At 35.7% G+C, this 20702-nt stretch overlaps 1 protein-coding gene across 1 annotated transcript in view; it reads left to right on the plus strand.

Annotated features, from left to right (window-relative positions):
• LOC306887332 (transforming growth factor beta-2 proprotein-like) overlaps positions 1 to 20702 on the plus strand; it is a 38934-nt gene that overhangs the window by 7529 nt on the left and 10703 nt on the right. Inside the window, exon 2 of the mRNA XM_079444986.1 lies at positions 16725 to 16888. Coding sequence (XP_079301112.1) covers positions 16725 to 16888 — 164 coding nt within the window. The remainder of the gene's footprint in view (positions 1 to 16724; positions 16889 to 20702) is intronic.

Raw genomic sequence — 20702 nt, forward strand, 5'->3', positions numbered from 1 at the left:
TCATTCATGCTGGCTGTTATTCAGTATATAGTTGCTTTAATTTATATTGTCATAAAATTAATTAGCTAAATTGAGCTTTGCAGTCTCAGATTGGCTTGATCACTGCTTTGGTTTGTAATATTGTGCTTTTTCTAGAAATGAGCTCTTACAGCTTGTTCAGTGCAGTAATTGTAGAAAAAACGTTTCTAGTTTCCATATAGGCTGCTTTAAATGATTTATTATAGAACATTAATCATTGCATAAGTTGGTACAGTGTTTGATATGTGTTTATTTAATCACCTTACGGATAAATTAAGTGAATGTATAGCAGGATACCTAGTTCGCTGAGTAAATATACATTATCTCCTGTACATTACACATACTAACATAAACATAAATATTACTCAAAATGAAGAATGACCGCAGTCGGTGCCAGACGGCTCACATTATGCTTAACATATCAGTCGTTCTTGTACAACCAAGCGAAGGAATGTTTGTGAAAATGCATGAATCGGGTTATCATTACTTCATCAGAATGTAAATTAGGTAGTGATTTGTTAAGCGCCATATAATGTTGTAATGTACGTGGATGAAGTTATTATGAAGTGTTACCCGAAACTCTGTGGCAGTGAGATTTTGTCTCTAAGCAAACACACAGTCATGAAAAGGTTTGCAAACACCCTAAATTTAAAGGCGCTTCAACAGTATTGCTTTTGTTGCTATTTCTGCTCGTCTGAGGTCAGCCGTTTTGTTAGTTTAAGAGCAAAATAATTTGTGCCTTTTAACACAGTTGTAGACAGAAGTTGCTCTTTTATCTCTGAGAAAATTACAGGGTGCACAAACTAATTTGTTACATATGGCAAATGGAGCTGAGCTAATTTTACCCAAATAACAAAATATTCCAGAGAATATTCTTGCTGTATAAATACACTCACAAGTCGATGCCGAATGAATCATAGATAGATGAGAAAATGAGTAAATAGTAGCTCAACAATCTAAAGATCTAGTGTTACAGTATTTTAGAAAAGTCTACTTGTACTATCTTTCTTTCAAACAAAAACACTTGCTTTTTGAACCATTGCAGTGGTTTTTCTGTGTGTCCAAATGCTGTACGTCTACAGCAATGCTTGTTTAGAAAGTTGAAGTTGTTCTCGAGTGTGTTTGGAGTGCATGGGTGTAAGAAGTGTGTCAGCATTTGTGTATGTTCCAGAGGAGGCCGGTGCGTGTGCATGACGGATTATGTTTAGTGACTCTGAGAGATCTCCCAGCGCCTCTCCCTCTGTAAATAAACACAGGCGTGCGGACAGGCCATCCCAAAAACAACCCAACACACCAGAGCGTGTGGGCCAAGGGCGGGCGCTTGAACCTCCACTGCACGGTCTGCCACAGCCACTCACGTCAGCTCCTCTGGGGCACGTGTTCCAGTGATAAAGATGCAGACAAATGGAGCTTGATCTCGAGCAGCCTGCGGGGAGAAAACTTGTGAGATTTGTGTACACTTAAAAAAAATTGCTGTACAAAAGCTGTCACTGGGGTGGTACCCTTTCAACTTTAGATACTGATATGTACCTTTAAAGTACTAATATGTACCCTTTTGGGGTAAATATGATACAAAGATATACCTTTTAGCTTTTATACCTTAGGGTAGCGCCCCAGTGGCAGCTTTGAACAGAGAACAGCCAGCCAATCAGAGCGTGTCGTCCACCAGCTTTGATACCCACAGATGCTTGTTGCGCACAAAACTGGAAAGCACTTTCTCGTTTTGGCAAGCTCTAATCTGATTGGCTGAGTTTAACTTCAAAGAGAAAAAGTTTGTTTTAGCACTTTGGAAACAAGGCAACAGGTTGATGCAATGAGTTTTTTTTTCTGAGGTGCTTCGTAACAAGTAAACTAGATGTATATTCCGTGTCAGGAAAAAATCTTTCTAATCAGAGTTTTCTGACCCATAATTTCAAATATCTATGGAATGTTTTTGAAAGAAGTCTCTTCTGCTTATAAAGGCTGCATTTATTTGATTAAAAATACAGTAAAAACAGTAAAATTGAGAAATATTATTACAATGTAAAATATCTTTCTATATGAATATATGTTAAAATGTAATTTATTCCTGTGATGTAAAGTTGAATTTTCAGCATCATTAATATCATCAATATGCTGAATTGTTTTTTTTTTCTTTTCATGATTCTTTGATGAATAGAAAGTTCAAAAAGGCAGGATGTATTTGAAACAAATCTTTTATAATGTAACATTATAAATGTCTTTACTGTCACTTTTGATCAATTTAATGCATCCTTGCTGAATAAAAGTATTATTAGGGGTTCAAGCACGAAGTGCTGAAACCCTATTGTAACTGTTAGGATTTGTATTATTATTATTATTCCCTAAAACTGATCGTGCAGAACAAACCGTAAGGCCTAGAGAGCTGAAACTTTGTCTGAAGGTAGTAGTCTGGCTCGCTACTCAGGCGCAATGGTTCGCCCCAATCGGCCTATGGGTGGTGCTACAGCAGAAAAAAAAATCAAAATTGCTCACAGCTCCTAAACCGCTTGTCGTAGACTCAAAAATGACCTTTTTGGAATCCTTGGGTCAAGGCGGACAAAAGCCTAAAAAATCTAATTCCAAATGTCCAAAACCTACTTTTGTGAACTAGTCCTAGGTTTTTCACCCAATCTGAACCAAACCAGTGAAGAAAAATTCTCTGCACAGTGAATATCAATAATTAGCAAAAAAAAGTAGAAATTTAGACTCACTGTCACAATGGGGCGCCAAAACGTTCGAAAGCGGAGGGCCAATTTTACGAAAAAGGCTATAACTCGTAAACAAAATGAGATATCTTCACCAAACTCAATTCACGTGTATAAGAGCTCAATCTTTGGTCAAATAATAAAACAAAATTGTGCAGCTCTGCCACTTGGTGCCACTATAAAATGGAAAAAAACATAAAAATGGCTATAACTACGCAAGCGTTAGTCCAATTGACCTGAAAATTGGTATGCCATGTCTTTGTCCAATGTGCCATAAGTGTCTATGAGGACATTGGCATATCTCAAAAGTTTGAAGTTTGAGCACCTAGGGTTGACAAGGTTAACAGTGGCTGATCGGAACGACACTCGGTGGGCATGTTTGACCCATAGCCCTAAAGGTCTGTAAGAATTTTGAAAGAAATTGGCAACTAGTTGGCGCTAACAAGATTTTTTGGCTCTGTAAGGTCATTAATTATTTAAATAATGTTGAATATTTGCATTTGGACAACAATAAACCTGTCCTTTTATAATATGTTATTTACATAGTGTAACCAAAGGCCTCTTAATTAAAAAAAGAAAGCCCACAAGCTGTGTAAAATGATGCATGATTTCATTCTAAACAAGCATGCAAAATTTAAGAGCGATTGGGCAAAAATAACACTGTAATAGTTATAAAGCTTAAAAACACAGTGTTGTATTAAAAATTGCTATGTATAACCACAAGATGGCAGCAGAAGACCACTAATGGGCTTATTAAACACTAAAACGGTACTGTTCATGGGTTTTCTTATGGAGATGTTATAAAATCACTGTTATAACATTTAAAATCACATTTAATTCAAGTTTACCATTTTGTTCAGCTATACATCCAGGTTGGCCTAGACCCTAAAAGCATACAACCTAAAAGCCCTTAAAATACTTGAACCCCGGTTATCGCTGCTTGCAGCTATATTTATTATTATTATTTGAAATCTGACTCCAAATTTTTCTTTTTTCATTTTTTCACAGCGATTTTTTTGGTATAATATATTTTTATAGTCTACATAATGTGAATGCATCTAAATGGAAGATAAGAAGTGGCTGATTGTTTTATATGTCAGTCAGTCTTTTCCTGTCTAAGTGGGCGGTTCTTTACCAGAATGAGCTGCGATGTGAACCAGACATTTGCTGTTCAGTCAGAGCTCTAGCTGCACGAGATTATCCGCCAGCTATTTATTTATGAACGTCTGCTCTTTTTGCACATTTCTATGGGTTCCCTCAGATGCGAGTGCGAGTTGTTGACATTATGAAAGCTTGGGGAGAAATGTAGCGAGTTGGATCCGAGCATTAGGAGTAGACCGAGTGCAGATTTGCCGCCTGTGTGTTTATACAGAACATCCTGATCGCAAAACCCTAGGTTTCCTCAAAGCTGCCTTGAGAGAGTTGGTTTTGAGCCACCAAACATCTCTTGGTGAGATTCTCGAGTGGGGTTGTTGTCGACAAAGGGGGACTCTGTACTTACGCAAGACCTGGACCCTCTTCTGCTTTTACTCGGGAGTTAGTGACAGCCAAACTGCATTGCGTAACAGGGAAAGAGTGAAAGGGAGAGAGACAGAAAGAGTTTGAGTAAAGGATGAGAGAGAGTGGGATTGTGAAAGAATAACAACTGCTCTTCCAGCGCTTTTATACTGTTTACAGGCAGAGTGCAGGTCTCATGTAATACAATACTCTAACAAGAGTACAGCACTGTGTGGGAATGAAATCTGGGGCCCATCTATGTGTCCGGGGCCTCGAAAGAAGTGAGAAAGGAAGATCGAGATGCTCTGAGAGCTTAGAAACTAGAGCACTTCCATGCATACTAACTTTCCAAAGACTGTGCATACTGAATGTGAAGTATTGTCTGATGCCACATAATCATATTTGACATTTTAACACGCAGAAATGTGGAGCAGGATTTTTGACCAATGAAATTTCATGGTGGTCCTGGCTGGTTACAAAAAATGTCATTGACATGGAAGGCAGAAAGAGACAAGATGTGTTTGTGGGCACAACTTCAGCTTATTACTGGTGTTTGCTAAGGCCAGCATTGCTGTTACTATTACTCATCTTTGAGTTAACCCTATAAAACCTACTGTATCGTGTCTGATACACAATTATAAGGCCTTTAAATGATCAACATGATCAAACTTTGCTGTTGCACGCATGCCTTCTGTCATCTGATTGATAGTTCATACTTTTTTGCAAAGCAAAAGTTATTTTAGTCTATTTGTTCAGCTTGTGATTCAGATTGCTGTCGAATCTTTACTGATTTTTATAAATGAAAGATAAGAGTAACTTTGTTGGTAATATTTCCAGCTGAACACTTACTGGACTGAAGCAGCTTGGCTTTACTTGATTCTACAGATGTCATTTTTTAGAAAAATCAGTGAATCTCCAATATGATCATCAGGCTTTTGAGGAACGTTTGTTTGTTCATCTCTCAATCATATTTGTATTGCATCATATGTTTTGATCATCAAACTAAGCATTTAAGTATCATCTAACTAAGACATTGTGTTGATATTTTTTATCATTTTATGTAAGTATTTGCTATTCTGTTATAAAGAGCTCACTGATTTGCATTATTTGGTAACTCCCCAAGAACTACTGTATATAGGTTCATAATTAATATGAATAATACATAATGTATAATTAATTCTAAAGTAAAGGTCATGGTAACCCACTAGTAATGACTCAAGTATTACCAAATTCTTCAGATCGGTATTCTAAAGTGAAGATCATGATAACTCCCTAGTAATGACTGAAGTCATTGTAAACTTTTAACATTTTTGTAAGGTTTTGATTAGTAATTCATTTTGCTAGATTTGGTAACGCTTAAATCATTACTAGTGGGTTACCGTGATCTTCACTTTAGAATACTGATCCAAATAATTAGTAGTTTCTTCAGAAGGATGTAGTAACACTTGAGTCATTACTATCCAAAACCGTACATATATCTCAAAAGCTTAAAATTATGTCAGTCAATATTAGCGAGTTATGATGCTTTTCACTTTAGAATACTGCTCCAAGTAGTTAGTCGTTCTTGTAGAAGAATTTGATCATTCTTGAGTCATTACTAGTGGGTTACCATGATCTTCATTCTAGAATTAATTATACATTATGCATAATTCACATTCATTATGAACCTGTATACAGTAGTTCTTAGTAGTTCTCCAGGATATATATAAAATATAGTAGTTATTGATTCGCTAATAGTGAACTACCAGTTTCAACTGAGCGCTATTTCTTACTAAATCAATAATCATAGTTTCTTGTTAGGTAATAGTAGTTACTACAATGTTAATAGTGCATTAGTGAATTGTTCCTGTGTAGTTATTCATTAACAAAGGATCAGTATTCTAAAGTGTTACCCAAAATTTCATCTGACCATATAAATATCAGCATCTGCACCAAATTGCTTATTTTGCTCAGTTTGGGCCTTTAAGCCTGATGTATCAAATATGATACCAAAAAACACATGCATTTTTTAAACGTTGTTGGTGTAAAGGTTCAATAACCTGTGTTTTTAAAAATGCATTTAAAATAATAGATTTCTTTCTGACTTTTTTTTTAATGTCAGGCTTTACGGGGTTAAGGATTTAACCCTAGTATTAAGTATCCATCACCACTTGTGCTACAGATACTGTATAATTGCTAAAATCACGAGGCTTGTTGAGGAGAGGTGTGCCATTCATTATATTTTACTTTTACTTAAGAAAACAGGTGGAAAAACATTCATTGCATAAATTAAGGGAAGCCTGTTAGTCATATACACATAGAGACTAAAGTGGATTTTTTTGGCCATTAAGAAAAGTATCAGCACCCTAGTATTGTGGCACCGATATCTGCATGGCAAGCACCTCTCACATTTTCTTTAGAAGTGCTTTAAAGCTCTGCATTGCAAACTCATTTTTAAATGTATATTCTTCCAGCTCTCTGTCTGTCATTATTCTTGGTGTGTGTGTGTGTGTTGGCCGGTTGCTCAGAACGAGTCCTGCGGGCCTAGCGGCCTTCATGGAAGGGCCTTCAGAAGTGTGGGGTATTTTTAGTTCCCAGGGATTATGAACAGAGTTGTTTTCAATTTGCTATTGGCAGGTGAGCGTCAGGGTGGAGGGAAGAACTCTTCCATCTCACATTCCCTCACTTCTTTCTGTTTTCCCTCTCAGTCTTCTCTCTGTCCCCGTCCTCTCTCTTTTCTCCCTCCCACTCTTTCCCAGTCTTTCATTTTTTTTCCCAGCATTCCCTTCTCGTCTCATTCCCACTCCTCTGCCCTCGCTGCATAATCTGGCTTCCGTTCGGCCTCTCAAGGTCTCGACTCTCAGCGGCAGTTTTTTGGAAGCTACTTTGGCTGCTTTCACACAGTGAGTGTTTGAGATCGGAAAAACAGTGTTTACTAGCAGGTGCAACTTTGCAAATGTCCTGTACATACAACAACAGACAGGAACAGAACAATGTCTTCAACAATGCATGAATAGGTAACTGAAGTCCTTTGTCTTCTTTTTGATTTGAGGAATGCAGGTAACCATTCAAAATGTCTTGGCTTTTCTTTGCATTTCTAAAAAGCAGCTCCCACTTCTTTCGTCCTCTGCAGCCAAAGATTCTCTAGTCTAGTTCATCCAGCTTGTTTTTTTTCCCCCTTTCTCTTCTGTCTGAACACTTAACTGGAGTTTTGTCTCAATTTAATGCACACTACATTGTGTCTATTTTCATAAGATGAGAGAGGTAGACAGCCCTAAAACTGGTGATTGACAGAAAAGAAAAAAATAGCTTATTGCCACGTGTATGTCAAAGACGTGAACCACTCTCAGAATCCCAAAATCCTAAAAATGCATGGTAGCTTCTTGGAAAAAAGCATGTTGTTATCTATCTCTACATTCGAACATAATTGTATGTAGTGGTTTAAACACAACTGGGGAGGAGGGCAATATATCGTGGTGATATATTTTTATGTCGCATGATAACATAATTCATATATGCTACTGTTCAAAAGTTTGGGGTCGGATTTTAAGAGTAGTGTTTTGTGTTCACAAAGGTTGTATTACATCAGCACACTTCTCACAATGTAAAACAACTGTTTTCTATTTTAATATATTTTAAATGTAAATCTATATTTCTATATTGCTAAATGAACAAAAAAAGAAAGTAAATGTAATTTATTCCTGTGATCAGCAGCTGTATTTTCAGCATCATTACTCCAGTCTTCAGTGTCACATGATCTTCAGAAATCACTCTAATATGCTGATTTACTCTCAAGAAACATTTCTGATTATTATCAACGTTGAAAACAGTTGTGCTGCTTCATATTTTGTGGAAACTGTGATATATAAATTTTTTTCAGGATTCTTTGTTGAATAGAAAGTTCAAAAGAACAGCATTTATTTGAGATGTAACATTATAAATGTCTTTACTGGCACTTTTGATCAATTTTAAAACACCCTTGCTCAATAAAAGTATTAATATCTTACAAAAAAAATCTTACTGATCCCAAATTTTGAATGCTAGTGCATATTTTCTTTTTTTTCAATTTCATTTTAACGAATCATCTGAACGAGCCGATTCACGACAATAGATCATTTTTCATTTAAGACAGAGAAGGCGTTTCAAGAGTGTGTTTGATTGTTACCGCAGTAAGTGCTGTAAGTAAGCTGCAATGCAATATAACAAAAACAATGATGTAGCATTTTGACATGCTGTGCTCCACTGAAAGGAAAAAGTAGCTCATTATTGAAAAGGCAACAATGTCTTGAAAACAGCTTAACCACTGTCATGTTACTGAATATGTCGTTAAGTTAGTACTAATGTAACTACTACATTAGTATGTTATTCCTGAGCAGCAGCCTAGGGTGCTGCGGCGTCCTCCTCGCTGCCTCCGGTCAGCCTGCGCTCTCCTGTTTCCTCTCTCTGACCCTCACAGGACAGGACGAGTGCAGGATAGTCCCGCTGAGGGAATGGGGGAATCCGAGAGCATGTCTTACAGAAGTGAGAAATGCTCTAAAGTAGGTCAAATACTTTCCCTCCGCTCTCCTTCCCGGAGTTTTAGCACAGTGCTACCAGTATTCGGTCTCAGTTTCCATTTTCAAATGGTAAAAGTGACACGGAGGTTGCGAACGGTTGCATCCGGCAATTTCTCGGACTCATAAATCAGGATCGAGTCTTTTGAATGTGAACAAACGTTCAAATATTTTCCTCATAATTCACTGCTTGTAAAAACTGAGAAAACTAATATAGCCCCATAAATAAGCCCCTTAATGTCATAGTTTTATTGAAGCCACATGCTGTGCCATAGGTCTCCACGGTAACTAATACTTACACCTTTGCAAATAATATAAACAGTTATTCTGTGTTAAACATAAGTAAGCTTGTGTCTCTGTGTATTGTAATATTTAAGGCTAAAAAGGATTTTTTGTTGTTGGAAAGCTCTTCTGTTGTATGCTTAGCTGTTTCAGTTCTCTTAAAAAAAAACATTTTCTTGCTCTCATGCTGTTTTTGCATGTGTATTTAAGATTAAAATACTATGTGTATACAATTAAAATTTGCCAGTGACTATTTGCACTAAGTGTAAATAGAGATAGATGCTATTTACACTAAGTGCAAATAACAGTATTTTTTTTAAAGATATGCTATTTAGTGCAAATAGCTATAGATTCTATTTACACTATGTTAAAATAGCAGGATTTTCTGATATTTATACTACATACTGCAAATAGTGTCAATTATCTGCACCTCAGTATTGTAGTACATTATAAAACAGTACGCAATAATAACGTATTGAGTGTAAATTATAGTTTAAATTCAAATTATTAAATGGATGCCACCTTATTGGGACAACAAAGCCCTCCCTACACCTACCCTAACCCTACCCGATACTCTTATTTTCAACTTTTTGATTATTTCCTTCATTTTTTTTGAAAATAAATGCCTTTCTGATGCGATATGAGATTTGAAAAGGGAGAAAAAAGTTCGGCAAAAGGCGGATTCGAACTCGGGTCGATCGCGTCAAAAAGCATGCGCCTTATCATCTACACCACTGAAACTGATGCTTAATTATTGTCTTTTTTAGTGTTGACTAACCCAATCACACGTTAGTGGGCGGAGTTAAAGTAAATAGCCTTTGCCAACAAGACGGGCTATTTGCACTTAGTGTAAATAGACACTCCAGAAAAAAAATTCTGTCCTTAACTAAGGCCCTTTCACACCATGAATGATAACTATAAAGTTAACTGCAAAAATAACTGTATTAGCATCTACACCAATGCACGATAACAATTTGTTTTTTATAAGTGTGCACTGCAGTTTTGGTGTCTGCCACTTTAAATGGTCAAGCTCTTTGAAGCAGGATGGATTCTGATTGGCTGTCAATGATTTTTCATTCATCAGCTAGAAAAAAAAAAAAGTTCTGAAAGTGATTCCAGTGATATTGTTATCATTATAGCTGTGGTGTGGACTCTCCTTTTCTGTTTTATTTAGAAAGTTGATTTATTTATTTATTTATTTAACTATATCTTTATCTTGGACAGCCTGAGGGTGAATACATTTTCAGAAAATGTTTGGGTGAACTATTCCTTTAACGAAGCTACATATTTTTCCCTCCAGCTCTTGTATAGGAGTCTTCACGGATCACTGATGAAGAGTTCTGGCCTCTGATGAGGCCCGTGACACACGGCCTGGAACATCTGTAGTGGATGATGAGTTGGGCGTTTGACTGTAATGTAGATAGTGAAAAAGTGAAAGTGTACACTCATGTGTTTGTGTAATTTGATTCAAACGCTAACTCCTTCCCTGTCAAACACACATCTGACAGCGTTTTCCAGCCAGAGAGAGAGAGAGAGAGAGAGAGGGACGGTCCAGTCAGCAACAGGAGTTATTTTGAGACTGAAGGACCGACAGCCGTGTCATCGAGCAGACAAGCTCACTAATCTATCTGTTAATTAAAGCCCGGAGGAAATCCAGCACACAGGAAGTAGGACTGGGGTCAGTGGCAGAGCAGAGGACACTGGGAGGCATTTCCTGGCACAGGTGTTTGATCAGTGAGCATTCAGGGACGCAGATCAGTAACCGGGATCCGTATCTATTTAACTACCTAATGCCTTCAAGATGTATATTCGGCGTAGGGTAAGCAGCTTATACACCGGCAGGGCTTTAAAACAAACATGATCTCATGTCTTCACAGATGTGCATACAGAGGTTCAGTTGAGGTTTGTATGTTGGAATTATGTGCGAAAGCATCAGATAAGTGTTTTTTGCTAACTAAACAAGTGGTGTTGGCCACAGTGCAGCTCTGTAGCGTCTTTCCTCTCAGGAAGGAAGCTCTTGTGAGATCAAGCCGCTGTGCATATTTTTTGGCGCACATCACAAGTGGTCCTCACTCACGAAGACTTCCTGAGTTTAAGATCCAAGTGTTTGCAATGACAAACCTGACGAGTGATTTATGGGAACATAAAAAAGGCTCTTTGTTATTATTAGTGTGTATGAAATGTGTGTGTGTGCGAGATGTGAATCAATCATCAGGGCTATTGCTCTTTGTGGGCGCTTCGTATCGGGTTCAACCAGTTCAGTTTCAGCAGCACATCTGACAGGGTTTTTTCCAGCATTATCTCTTTTTATTAAAAAAACGGTTACATTATTTTACATTACATCATTTTTTGTGCACTTGGTAATAAGGTGCTATCAACGAGCTTACGTAAGCCTGTAAAATTCCTTAGATGGGAATAATAAGCCCTTGTGAGATATTTTCATTGTATGTGATCAAAAAGAAAACACACCCAGCTGAGAGTGTTAGCTTTGCCTATTAAAATGCCTGTAAAGTCAGCTCATATGTGCTAATTTTACACAAATAATCACACAAGCTCACCTCGAACAAAAAACATTGTTCTGCAATTAAGATTTATGCAATTGAATTGCATAAAAATGCATTTAGTTTTAACACAAACAGGCTAATAAACTTAATGTGGTGCATATTTGTCAAGCATGCATAAATTCCTGTAATAGTACTAATTAACCTGAATGTGTTTTAAATACACAATAAATCCAACTAGGTTCAATCTCAGTATTGCTTTGATTATTGTAGTTGAATCTTGGTTGTTTCAGCCGTATTCAAACTTTTTAACTGAATAATTTTCTTTTCACAATGAACATAAAGAAATTAGTTTGGGAAGCCTGCATTTATAATGCATTATAATTCATGCATAATGCCTTATAAGTACATTTTAATACCTACCTATTTGTGGTAATAACTTTTAAGATGCATTATATCACCAGATGAAACCTGCATTTATAATGCATCATAAGGGTATCCTTAATGCATTGTAATAGATAAGTATTATAATGTATTGTAACTATGTGGTTTTGATTGTTTGTCGGATGCTACAACATATAATAAAGTTGTTTGGAAATCATTATGCTTGCATTATAATACCCTTATAATGCATTATAAATACAGGCCTCCTGTAAAGTGTTACCATTTGGTTAAATGCATTTTGAAAATATGATTATTTAAATAAAATCAAATAGTCAAATAAACTTTGCCATGATTTTCAGTGCATAAAAATGTGTAATGGATGGACATTTTACATGCAATTCAAATACATAAATCTTACATTTAGGCCTAAATATTTTTTAAGTGTGTGAACCCAAAACTGGAAAGCACTTCCTCTAATCTGATTAGTTGGCTGACTTTTGAGAAAGAAATAATCACTGAGTTTGCAAAGACTTACAAGGTCATTAACATCTCATTTTGGAATTTGACGTTGGAGCCACTTGGGAACAATTAAACCATGACCTATATATTCTGCTCTGTTTATGTGAAATAATCAGTACGTATCACTTTTGGAAGTCTTCACACATTCTATTATTTTCTGTGATTTTTCTGTGCAATTACAATACAGTCTCTCCGTGCACGTTAATGTGGTTCTGATGAGTTTGTTCAGACCAGAGCTGCACCACATGCGACTAATCATTTTTATGTCACGTTGGTATAAATCAGCGGTTTGCTACTGAATCTGTGTAAATCAGCGGTTTGCTTCCTGACTCAACCCATATTCCCCAGCGGACTGAGGGTGACAGCGAGCTTGTGTTGTAGAGAGATTAGAAGTATCATCATACGTATGTGTGCACTCACTTGTGTGTGAACAGCGGAGTGTGGTTTCAGTGAACCCTGCTCAAAGCGTCCAGTGTAGTAGCAGCACAGCAGAGCCTTTCATGCAGTCGAGATGTAAACACTGCGCCTTACGCTGCCTCATTGTAAGTGTGCTGGAGGGAGGACGCTTCAGAGAAGTGTGCTGGACTTGGCTCTTCTGTTCAGCTGGTCAAAAGAAGAAACCCTTACAAAGATCGACTTTTGGTGCTTGAGATCTTGAGCAATGGAAAACTGACACTTGTCGCTTATGCAAACACATAAAACACAGAAACCATCATCACTTTTAAATAAACAACCAATGGTTACACTTTATTTTGGTAGTCAACTTCAGACATTATACTAACTATAAGTTACTAACTCTCATTAGAGTATTAGTTGACTGTTAGGTTCAGGTCAGTGTTAGTAGATTGTGTTTTCAGCATTGATAATAATAACCAATAAGCAAAAATATTAGAAGGAATTAGAATTAGAATTCCTGAAGCATCATGTGACACTGAAGACTGGAGTAATGATGCTGAAAATTCAGCTTTGATCACAGCAATAAATTATATTTTACAATATATTCACATAGAAAACAGTTCTTTTAAAATGTAATAATCTTTCACAATATTGCTGTTTTTAATGTATTTTTGATAAAAACAAATTTAGCCTTGGTGAGCAAAAGAGACTTCTTTCAAGAACATAAAAGAAAAATGAGTAAATCTTACCGACCCTAAACATTTGAACAGTACTGCACTTCTGATATGTAATTTATAATAAAGTCAAACATGATAACAGGATTTGTTGATTTATTTTGTACAACTGAACTCAGTGAAACCCACAAATCCTCCCATAATTTGCTCTTGATAAGAAGAGAGTTCTGCTAAGAACCAAGCTAAGGCTAAGCATCACTATAACTCATTCAAAACACCTTTGCAACCATCTAGAACTATTAAGAGGTACCCCCCCAAAAAAACAACTCTAACATAGTTGCATTGTGGCAAGCTGGGCATGACCACTCACATTTGTGACCCTCGACCTTAGTCGCTGGGGCATATTTTTAGCAACAGCCAAAAATACATTGTATGGGTCAAAATTATCAATTTTTCTTTTATGTAAAGATGATGTTCCATGCATTTAGTGAATTTCCTACCGTAAATATATCAAAACTTAATTTTTTATTAGTAATATGCATTGCGAAGAACTTCATTTTTGCACCCTCAGATTCCAGATTTCCAAATAGTTGTATCTCAGCCAAATATTGTCCTGACAAACCATACATCAATGGAAAGATTATTTATCCAGCTTTCAGATGATATTTAAATCTCAATTTAAAAAAAATTACACTTATGACTGGTTTTGTGGTCCATGGTCACATTTAACATACTTTCATATTCATTTGGTATACTTATGTATTAAATATGAATTATAAGAAAACTCTGCAGAGTGATATGAGAGAGTTTGCCTGGCGTAATGGTCAATTATACAATTTACAAAAATATCTGATGACAAAATACTGCGAATTGACCATTCTGAATAAAATACTCCAGAAAGCCCTGTAATAAAGTTACTTCTCTTGAAGTGAAAATTCACAGTTTTCCTTCAAAGCCCTGATTGTTCTTACAGTCACGTCAGCTGCCCAATGTTTTCTTCTGTCCGTCTCATGTGGACGGACGTCCTGCTTGTGTAGGCTTATTAAACAAACAGTTGAGCCTCTGTAATCCCTGACTTCTGTGCAACGCTCAGGCTCCGTTTAGAGCTGCAGGCCTCATACACTCACTGCGGCAATAATGTTTTTAAATATATATATATATACAAAAATACAATATATTTGCTGAAATATATTTCAAAATATATTTATATTAATATATTTTCTACCAAAATATTATTTTGTGTATTTTTGAAAACCTTTTTTTTCAATTTTTTTATATATTTAATTGCATAAATATAAATACATTTAAAAATATAAACTTTAGGCTATTCCATAGACATTTGCATTGCATTTTCTTGCCCTGAAATACATTTTGAAATATATTTTGGTATATGAAGATTGAAATTAAATATATTTTCAATTTGCATTTCATTGAGCTTCACTACAACATAAATTTAGCGCATATTTCACAAATATTTTGTCCAGAAAAAAAAAATCCCGCATATGGGGAACATGCGAAGCTCATGCTAAAAACACATTAGTTACACAGGGTTTTGAGCAAACTGAGTGTATCGCTGCGTGTCACATGGCATCACACCGCTGTAATTCATGCGGTGTCACAGCGACCCGTCAGGAGCTCGCTTACACATTTGTGCATGTGGCTTTGGTTGTCTTTGTTAATTTGTTGAGCTACTGTGTGTCGGAGTGTCACTCCCATCTCGCTGTTGCACACATGGTTCTCGGCACACTCGCGGTGTGTGTGTGTGTGTGTGTGTGTTTACGGGGCCTGTCAAAGCACATGACGTTCACACATGGTTTGGAGTACTGTGTGAGTGCTGGGCTACTGGGTTCACTCAGGAACCATATGGAGCGCCTCTGTACCGCAGCTGACCCTCGCGTGACGGCCCGGCCCCAGAGGTGTGTCCCGCTATTGTTTCATCACACTCTCAGTGTACACACTACGCCTCGACGCGCCCCACGAGCGTGAGGTCTCGCACGTAAAAAATGACATCACTGCAGCAGTGCTCACTGTCTCTGCAAGACTTATACAGTGAAAGTTTGAAATAGTTTAAACGCCTCGAGTGCCATCAGCTGTGTGAGAAATATGCAGAAAAGAGTACTTACTGTATTATGGAAATAATATACTTTAAAGAAAATAAATCCCTAATCTGCATGATATTTACAGTTAAATGAATTTTAGTTTAAATTTAATAAATGCAGTTAACTGAACTTTAGCTTGCTTTTCTGACCCACTTAAGTAGGTCTATATATGAAGAGTTTATTTGCATAAACAGATAACCCTGTTTTTTTTTATTTTCACAATTATGTTATCATGTTTTTATAGTGTTAATTAGCTGGGGGGGGGTTGTTTTGTTTTTTTGGTTTTTTTAACCCAGTCAAAAAGAAAGAAATGGGAAGTTACACCTTGAATTAAACATAAGTAAAAAGACTGAAGAATATATTGTTGTAAAATATACTCACATAATCTTCAAGTTTAAAGTTGACTGCCGAATTTACTGACAGGCATTTAGGGTTAAAAATAAAACTATAATTTAAAAGTGTACTAAAATATGCTTTAATGTCAGTTCTATTGAAATGTGTATTTGGTGTATTTAAATATATTTGCAATTACATATTTGTAATGATGATATAATTAATGTGTGTTTAAAATATATTAACTTCAAATGTAATATTTAATAATGCACTATAGTTCAAATTATAATCAAGTACTTTACGCGTGCTTTAGTATGTCAGTCAGATAAAAAAAGTGTCTTTAAAGCACAAGAAAAAAGTTCTCAACACATTATGATTATAATGTACTATAAAGTAAACTTTTGATTTGACATTACTACAAATTGCACTTTTAAAAAATGTATTAAGTGTGTCAAACAGTGAACGAATGAACGTGTATCTCTTTCGAAACGCTTAAGTGGCTGTTTATTTCATTGATATTATATTATCTGCAGATTTGACAGATTTTAAGTACACTGCAAGTGCACACTCAGTAAACCTGTTTTTATGTAGGGGAGTAGCAATCCTGCAACTACTCCCTAAATTTCATGTTGACATTAAGCTTCATCCAATAAGCTAACTACTATATATACAAAATAACTAAATTATGGTGTGCAGAACTGGTAGAGGGATTGGATTCTTTGCACACATGCAAGTACATAAAGTGTCTTAGCAGGTCAGTAACACAGCTCACTGTTTGTTCCAGATGTCATCTCTCCAACACATTACAACCCGTACTTCAGGAGGCTCAGGTTTGACGTGAGCTCCATGGAGAAGAACGCCTCGAACCTGGTGAAGGCAGAGCTCAGGATCTTCAGGCTGCAGAACTCAAAGGCCCGTGTGTCTGAGCAGCGGATTGAGCTTTACCAGGTGAGTCCTGTCCTCTCCATCAGCCCTTCAGCATCATAGCATTTCATTTGACTTCATCCATTCATTCAGTTCCATGAACTATCTTGAGCTGTTTTCACACTTGGTTCAATTCCTCGGTAGATCTCTTGTTACAGTTTTCTATTTGGATCCAAACTACTTCATATTTTTATGTCATCAATTCTTGAAACAGCTAATACCATACACTAGGTATTGATTCTAGAGGACAGCATGCCAGTTCCAGTGTTGTTTCAAATTTATGACCAAAAATTAATGTCAAAATCATAGAATTATTTAAATTAAAATATTATTCTAAGCAGTTATTTTAAAATATAATATATATATATATATATATATATATATATATATAGCATGCTTATCCTAAAAGAGTTGTATTCAAGTCATTGTACGTAAGAAAAATTAATAGATCCGGACAAAAAGAGCATCATGTCACTCTTGCTGATGCAGTATTGCTTAAAAAAGGGTGAGAGATGGAAATTATTTGCTCCCTGCTTCTCAGATGTTTCCCCTGAAAACAAACCCCCAGTAATCTCTTCTGAAAGTCACATGTGAGATCTCAGATCTCAAACTGCTCTCAGATTTGCCAAGATAGCAAAATCAAAATTCAGAAATTTCATTAAGCACGCAAACATTTCTCATCACAAACATCCAAGACAAAATATTCACATTAGAGCCCTATATTCAATGTATGTGAACACTTGTTTTTATGTATGCAATTTTATTTATGCTATAGGAATACAGCTGAAATAAATACAAGAAAGAATCATAACTAGTTGTCTGTGAGCAGAACTGGGTAGTAATTGACGTCATGTAATCTGGATTACAAAATCAGATTCCAGAAATTAAGCACTTGAAATTAGAGAATATTATTTTTGTCAATACTTCCAGAATGGAGAAAAAAAACTGGCAGACTTTGGGTATGTAACATCATTGTTGTTTTCTTGTTTATTAATGTTTGTTCATGTAATGCATGGATTCCCAAACATGTTTGTCAACCAAACCCCTTAAAATAAAATAAAATATTTATATATATAGTTAATATTTATAAAGTAATTTAACAACAACATTTGCATGTTTACAGTTTTCCAATGTTGGATAGTGGTCACATTATGTAGACTAATAAAATATTTATATTAATTTTATTTAATATTTTTATTATTGCAGTAATTATGAGCTTTTATCAACGTTTTATTAAACCCACTGCAGTTCTTACATTAAACCTTAAACATTAAGTTCTTAAACTGGGAAACCCTGCTGTAATGTAATGTTTAATGTATTTTAATATGTTTATAAAATATATATATATATATATATATATATATATATATATATATACATACATACATAAATACACACACATGCATGTATATATTTAAGAAAAATATGTTATGCTTATATATTAAATATAAACAGTACACACACATATATTATGTAAACAAAAACTTTATTTTGGATGTGATTAATCTTTTGACAGCACTAATATATATACATACAAGGGTTGGTAGGATTTGCCTGTTTCCTTTTTAAAATATTTTGTCAGTGACGCACGAGTCAGACAATTGTATTTACACTGTAATAAATGGCGTAAGATGTTCAGCTTTTCAGCAAAACCACATAAATTTGATTTGATTTGAGTTGTTTAAAATAATTGAAATACTATTTGGTCAGTGGAAAGAATGAAGTCAAATATATTCTAAAATAGGCTATTTATCTGAGACCTAAACAGATATGTTTTTATGGATATTTTGAGATATTTATTCTAAAACATTCTGGATGATTTTGGCAATAAATATTAATGTGGCTCAAATGACATTTAGTCCGTATTTCATATTTCCTTAACGTCTTGTACCTTTGACGGTGTTAAACATGGTGTCGCGTGGATGGGAATATGCATGGAAATGATATGCAGATGAGGCTATGCATCGTAAAACTAGCTCCATATATGGTGATTTCTGGGAGGAGACGGGGTGGAGATGCACGTACGCATCTTCCCCTGACTGGGATTTATGAAGGGATTTTTGCGCATGTTCTGGCGTACGCATGCTTTTATAAATCTGAGAACTTTTGTGTGTACGTATACTTTTAGGATGAAATCTACGGAGAGTTATTATACATATTATGCATTTATTATACATGAGGCCCCAGGTCACAATGACTGGAACACAATAGAGGGGTTTAGTCTTCTGAGCTATAAATGCAATGCCAGACTGAACTGGTAAAGTAACCCAGAACCAGTAACTAAGGTCACTTGTACTCTGCGGTTCACTAATACACACTCATGTCCAAAAACTGTTTTCACACCAAGCAAACAGTGACGTCAAACAGGCTTGTGTACGCGGTGTGAAAGCGCCCACACATGCACTTTTTAACCTCTCTCCTCCTCCTCTGTCCTCGTATGTTCGTTTATTTATCTTAAGGGTGCTGTAGGGCCCCGGCCCATCGATCAGCGGGGTTTTATGTGTGCGTGGAGAGACCTGAGCGTGGAATGCTGTTTGGTGATTTAGAGTTCGGAGGGTCTCGAGGGCTAAATAAAATCCCAGCGCTGTCGAGGTCCGCTCTCCTCGCCTCCCACCTGCCTCTCCGTTTAACCTCGCTCCCCTCCTCTCTGTTCATGTGTCAGGTCCGTCATGACAGGTGCAGTAAACACTGGCCCACTAACACAGAGATGGTGAATGTCTTAGGGAGGGTTTAAAAGGAGTTCGCATGGAAGGGAGAGGTTGATCCGATTTGTATTACTCATGCTAAAGATCCTGTTGTAGCTGGTCAGGATCATACAGTCGTTATAATTAAAGTGAACTTCAGTACTGAAAATATAGTGCAATATAACAAATTTAATATAGCTATTACATTGGCTAATTAAAGAAGGGAGTCACAAATAGTGAATCTAATCGTCATACTGGCAACAGTTCACTTCAGGAATGAACTAAGCAGTGTCTGTTTGATGTTTGGTGTATAAACAAATGGTGAATGAGCTCAAATTAGATTCTGAAAGATTAAAAGGAACAATACGATATGCAATTTCACTGTAAAGCATGTACTTTATTCAAGCTGTCAAACCGCAAGACCAAAATAGAAAGCCAAACCTTTTTCCCAAATATCATGAATTATTTTTATTGACCACGTGACATTTATTTGGTGGATACATTTTTTCAAATGTTTTTTGATAATTTAACCGAACTGCTTCAAATGAGGTTGACATTTTTTATTTGTGTCCTCAAAACCGTTCATCAAATTAAAAACGTTCATCACAGAAGATGTGTTATGGTTATGATTTATTATTATTAATTAATGTATATTTTTTAAGACATAATATAAAAAGTAAATGACAAAGTATTACAATTTCTTCATAAAGATATCAAAATCAGTAATAATTCATAAATGAAAAAAGTTCATTACAGAAGGTGACTTTTTTCAATTATCAGGAATAATTAATTCCTACATTATAAAAATATTTTAAAGAAATATTTTCCTTTTTTTCAAAGAAATACAAGAATATGATTAACTACTAAATAAGGGTTTCTTCTCAACAATTTTATCCTTTTAATGAGGTTGACATTTTTGACAAAAAAATAAATCAAAATCAGTATTAATTCAGAAATGAAAAGCATGTTCATTCATCACAGAAGAGAGTTTCTAATTCATTGTATAAATAGCCAGAAAGACTCTTAACAGTATTTTCTGCTTACAAATGCTGCATTTATTTGATCAAAATTACAGTAAACACTGTAAATAATAATAAATAAATAAACAATATTTAAATAATATTACAATTCAACATAACAGTTTTGATGTGAAT

The sequence above is a fragment of the Barbus barbus genome, assembly GCF_936440315.1.
Source record: "Barbus barbus genome assembly, chromosome: 21".
Taxonomy (NCBI): domain Eukaryota; kingdom Metazoa; phylum Chordata; class Actinopteri; order Cypriniformes; family Cyprinidae; genus Barbus; species Barbus barbus.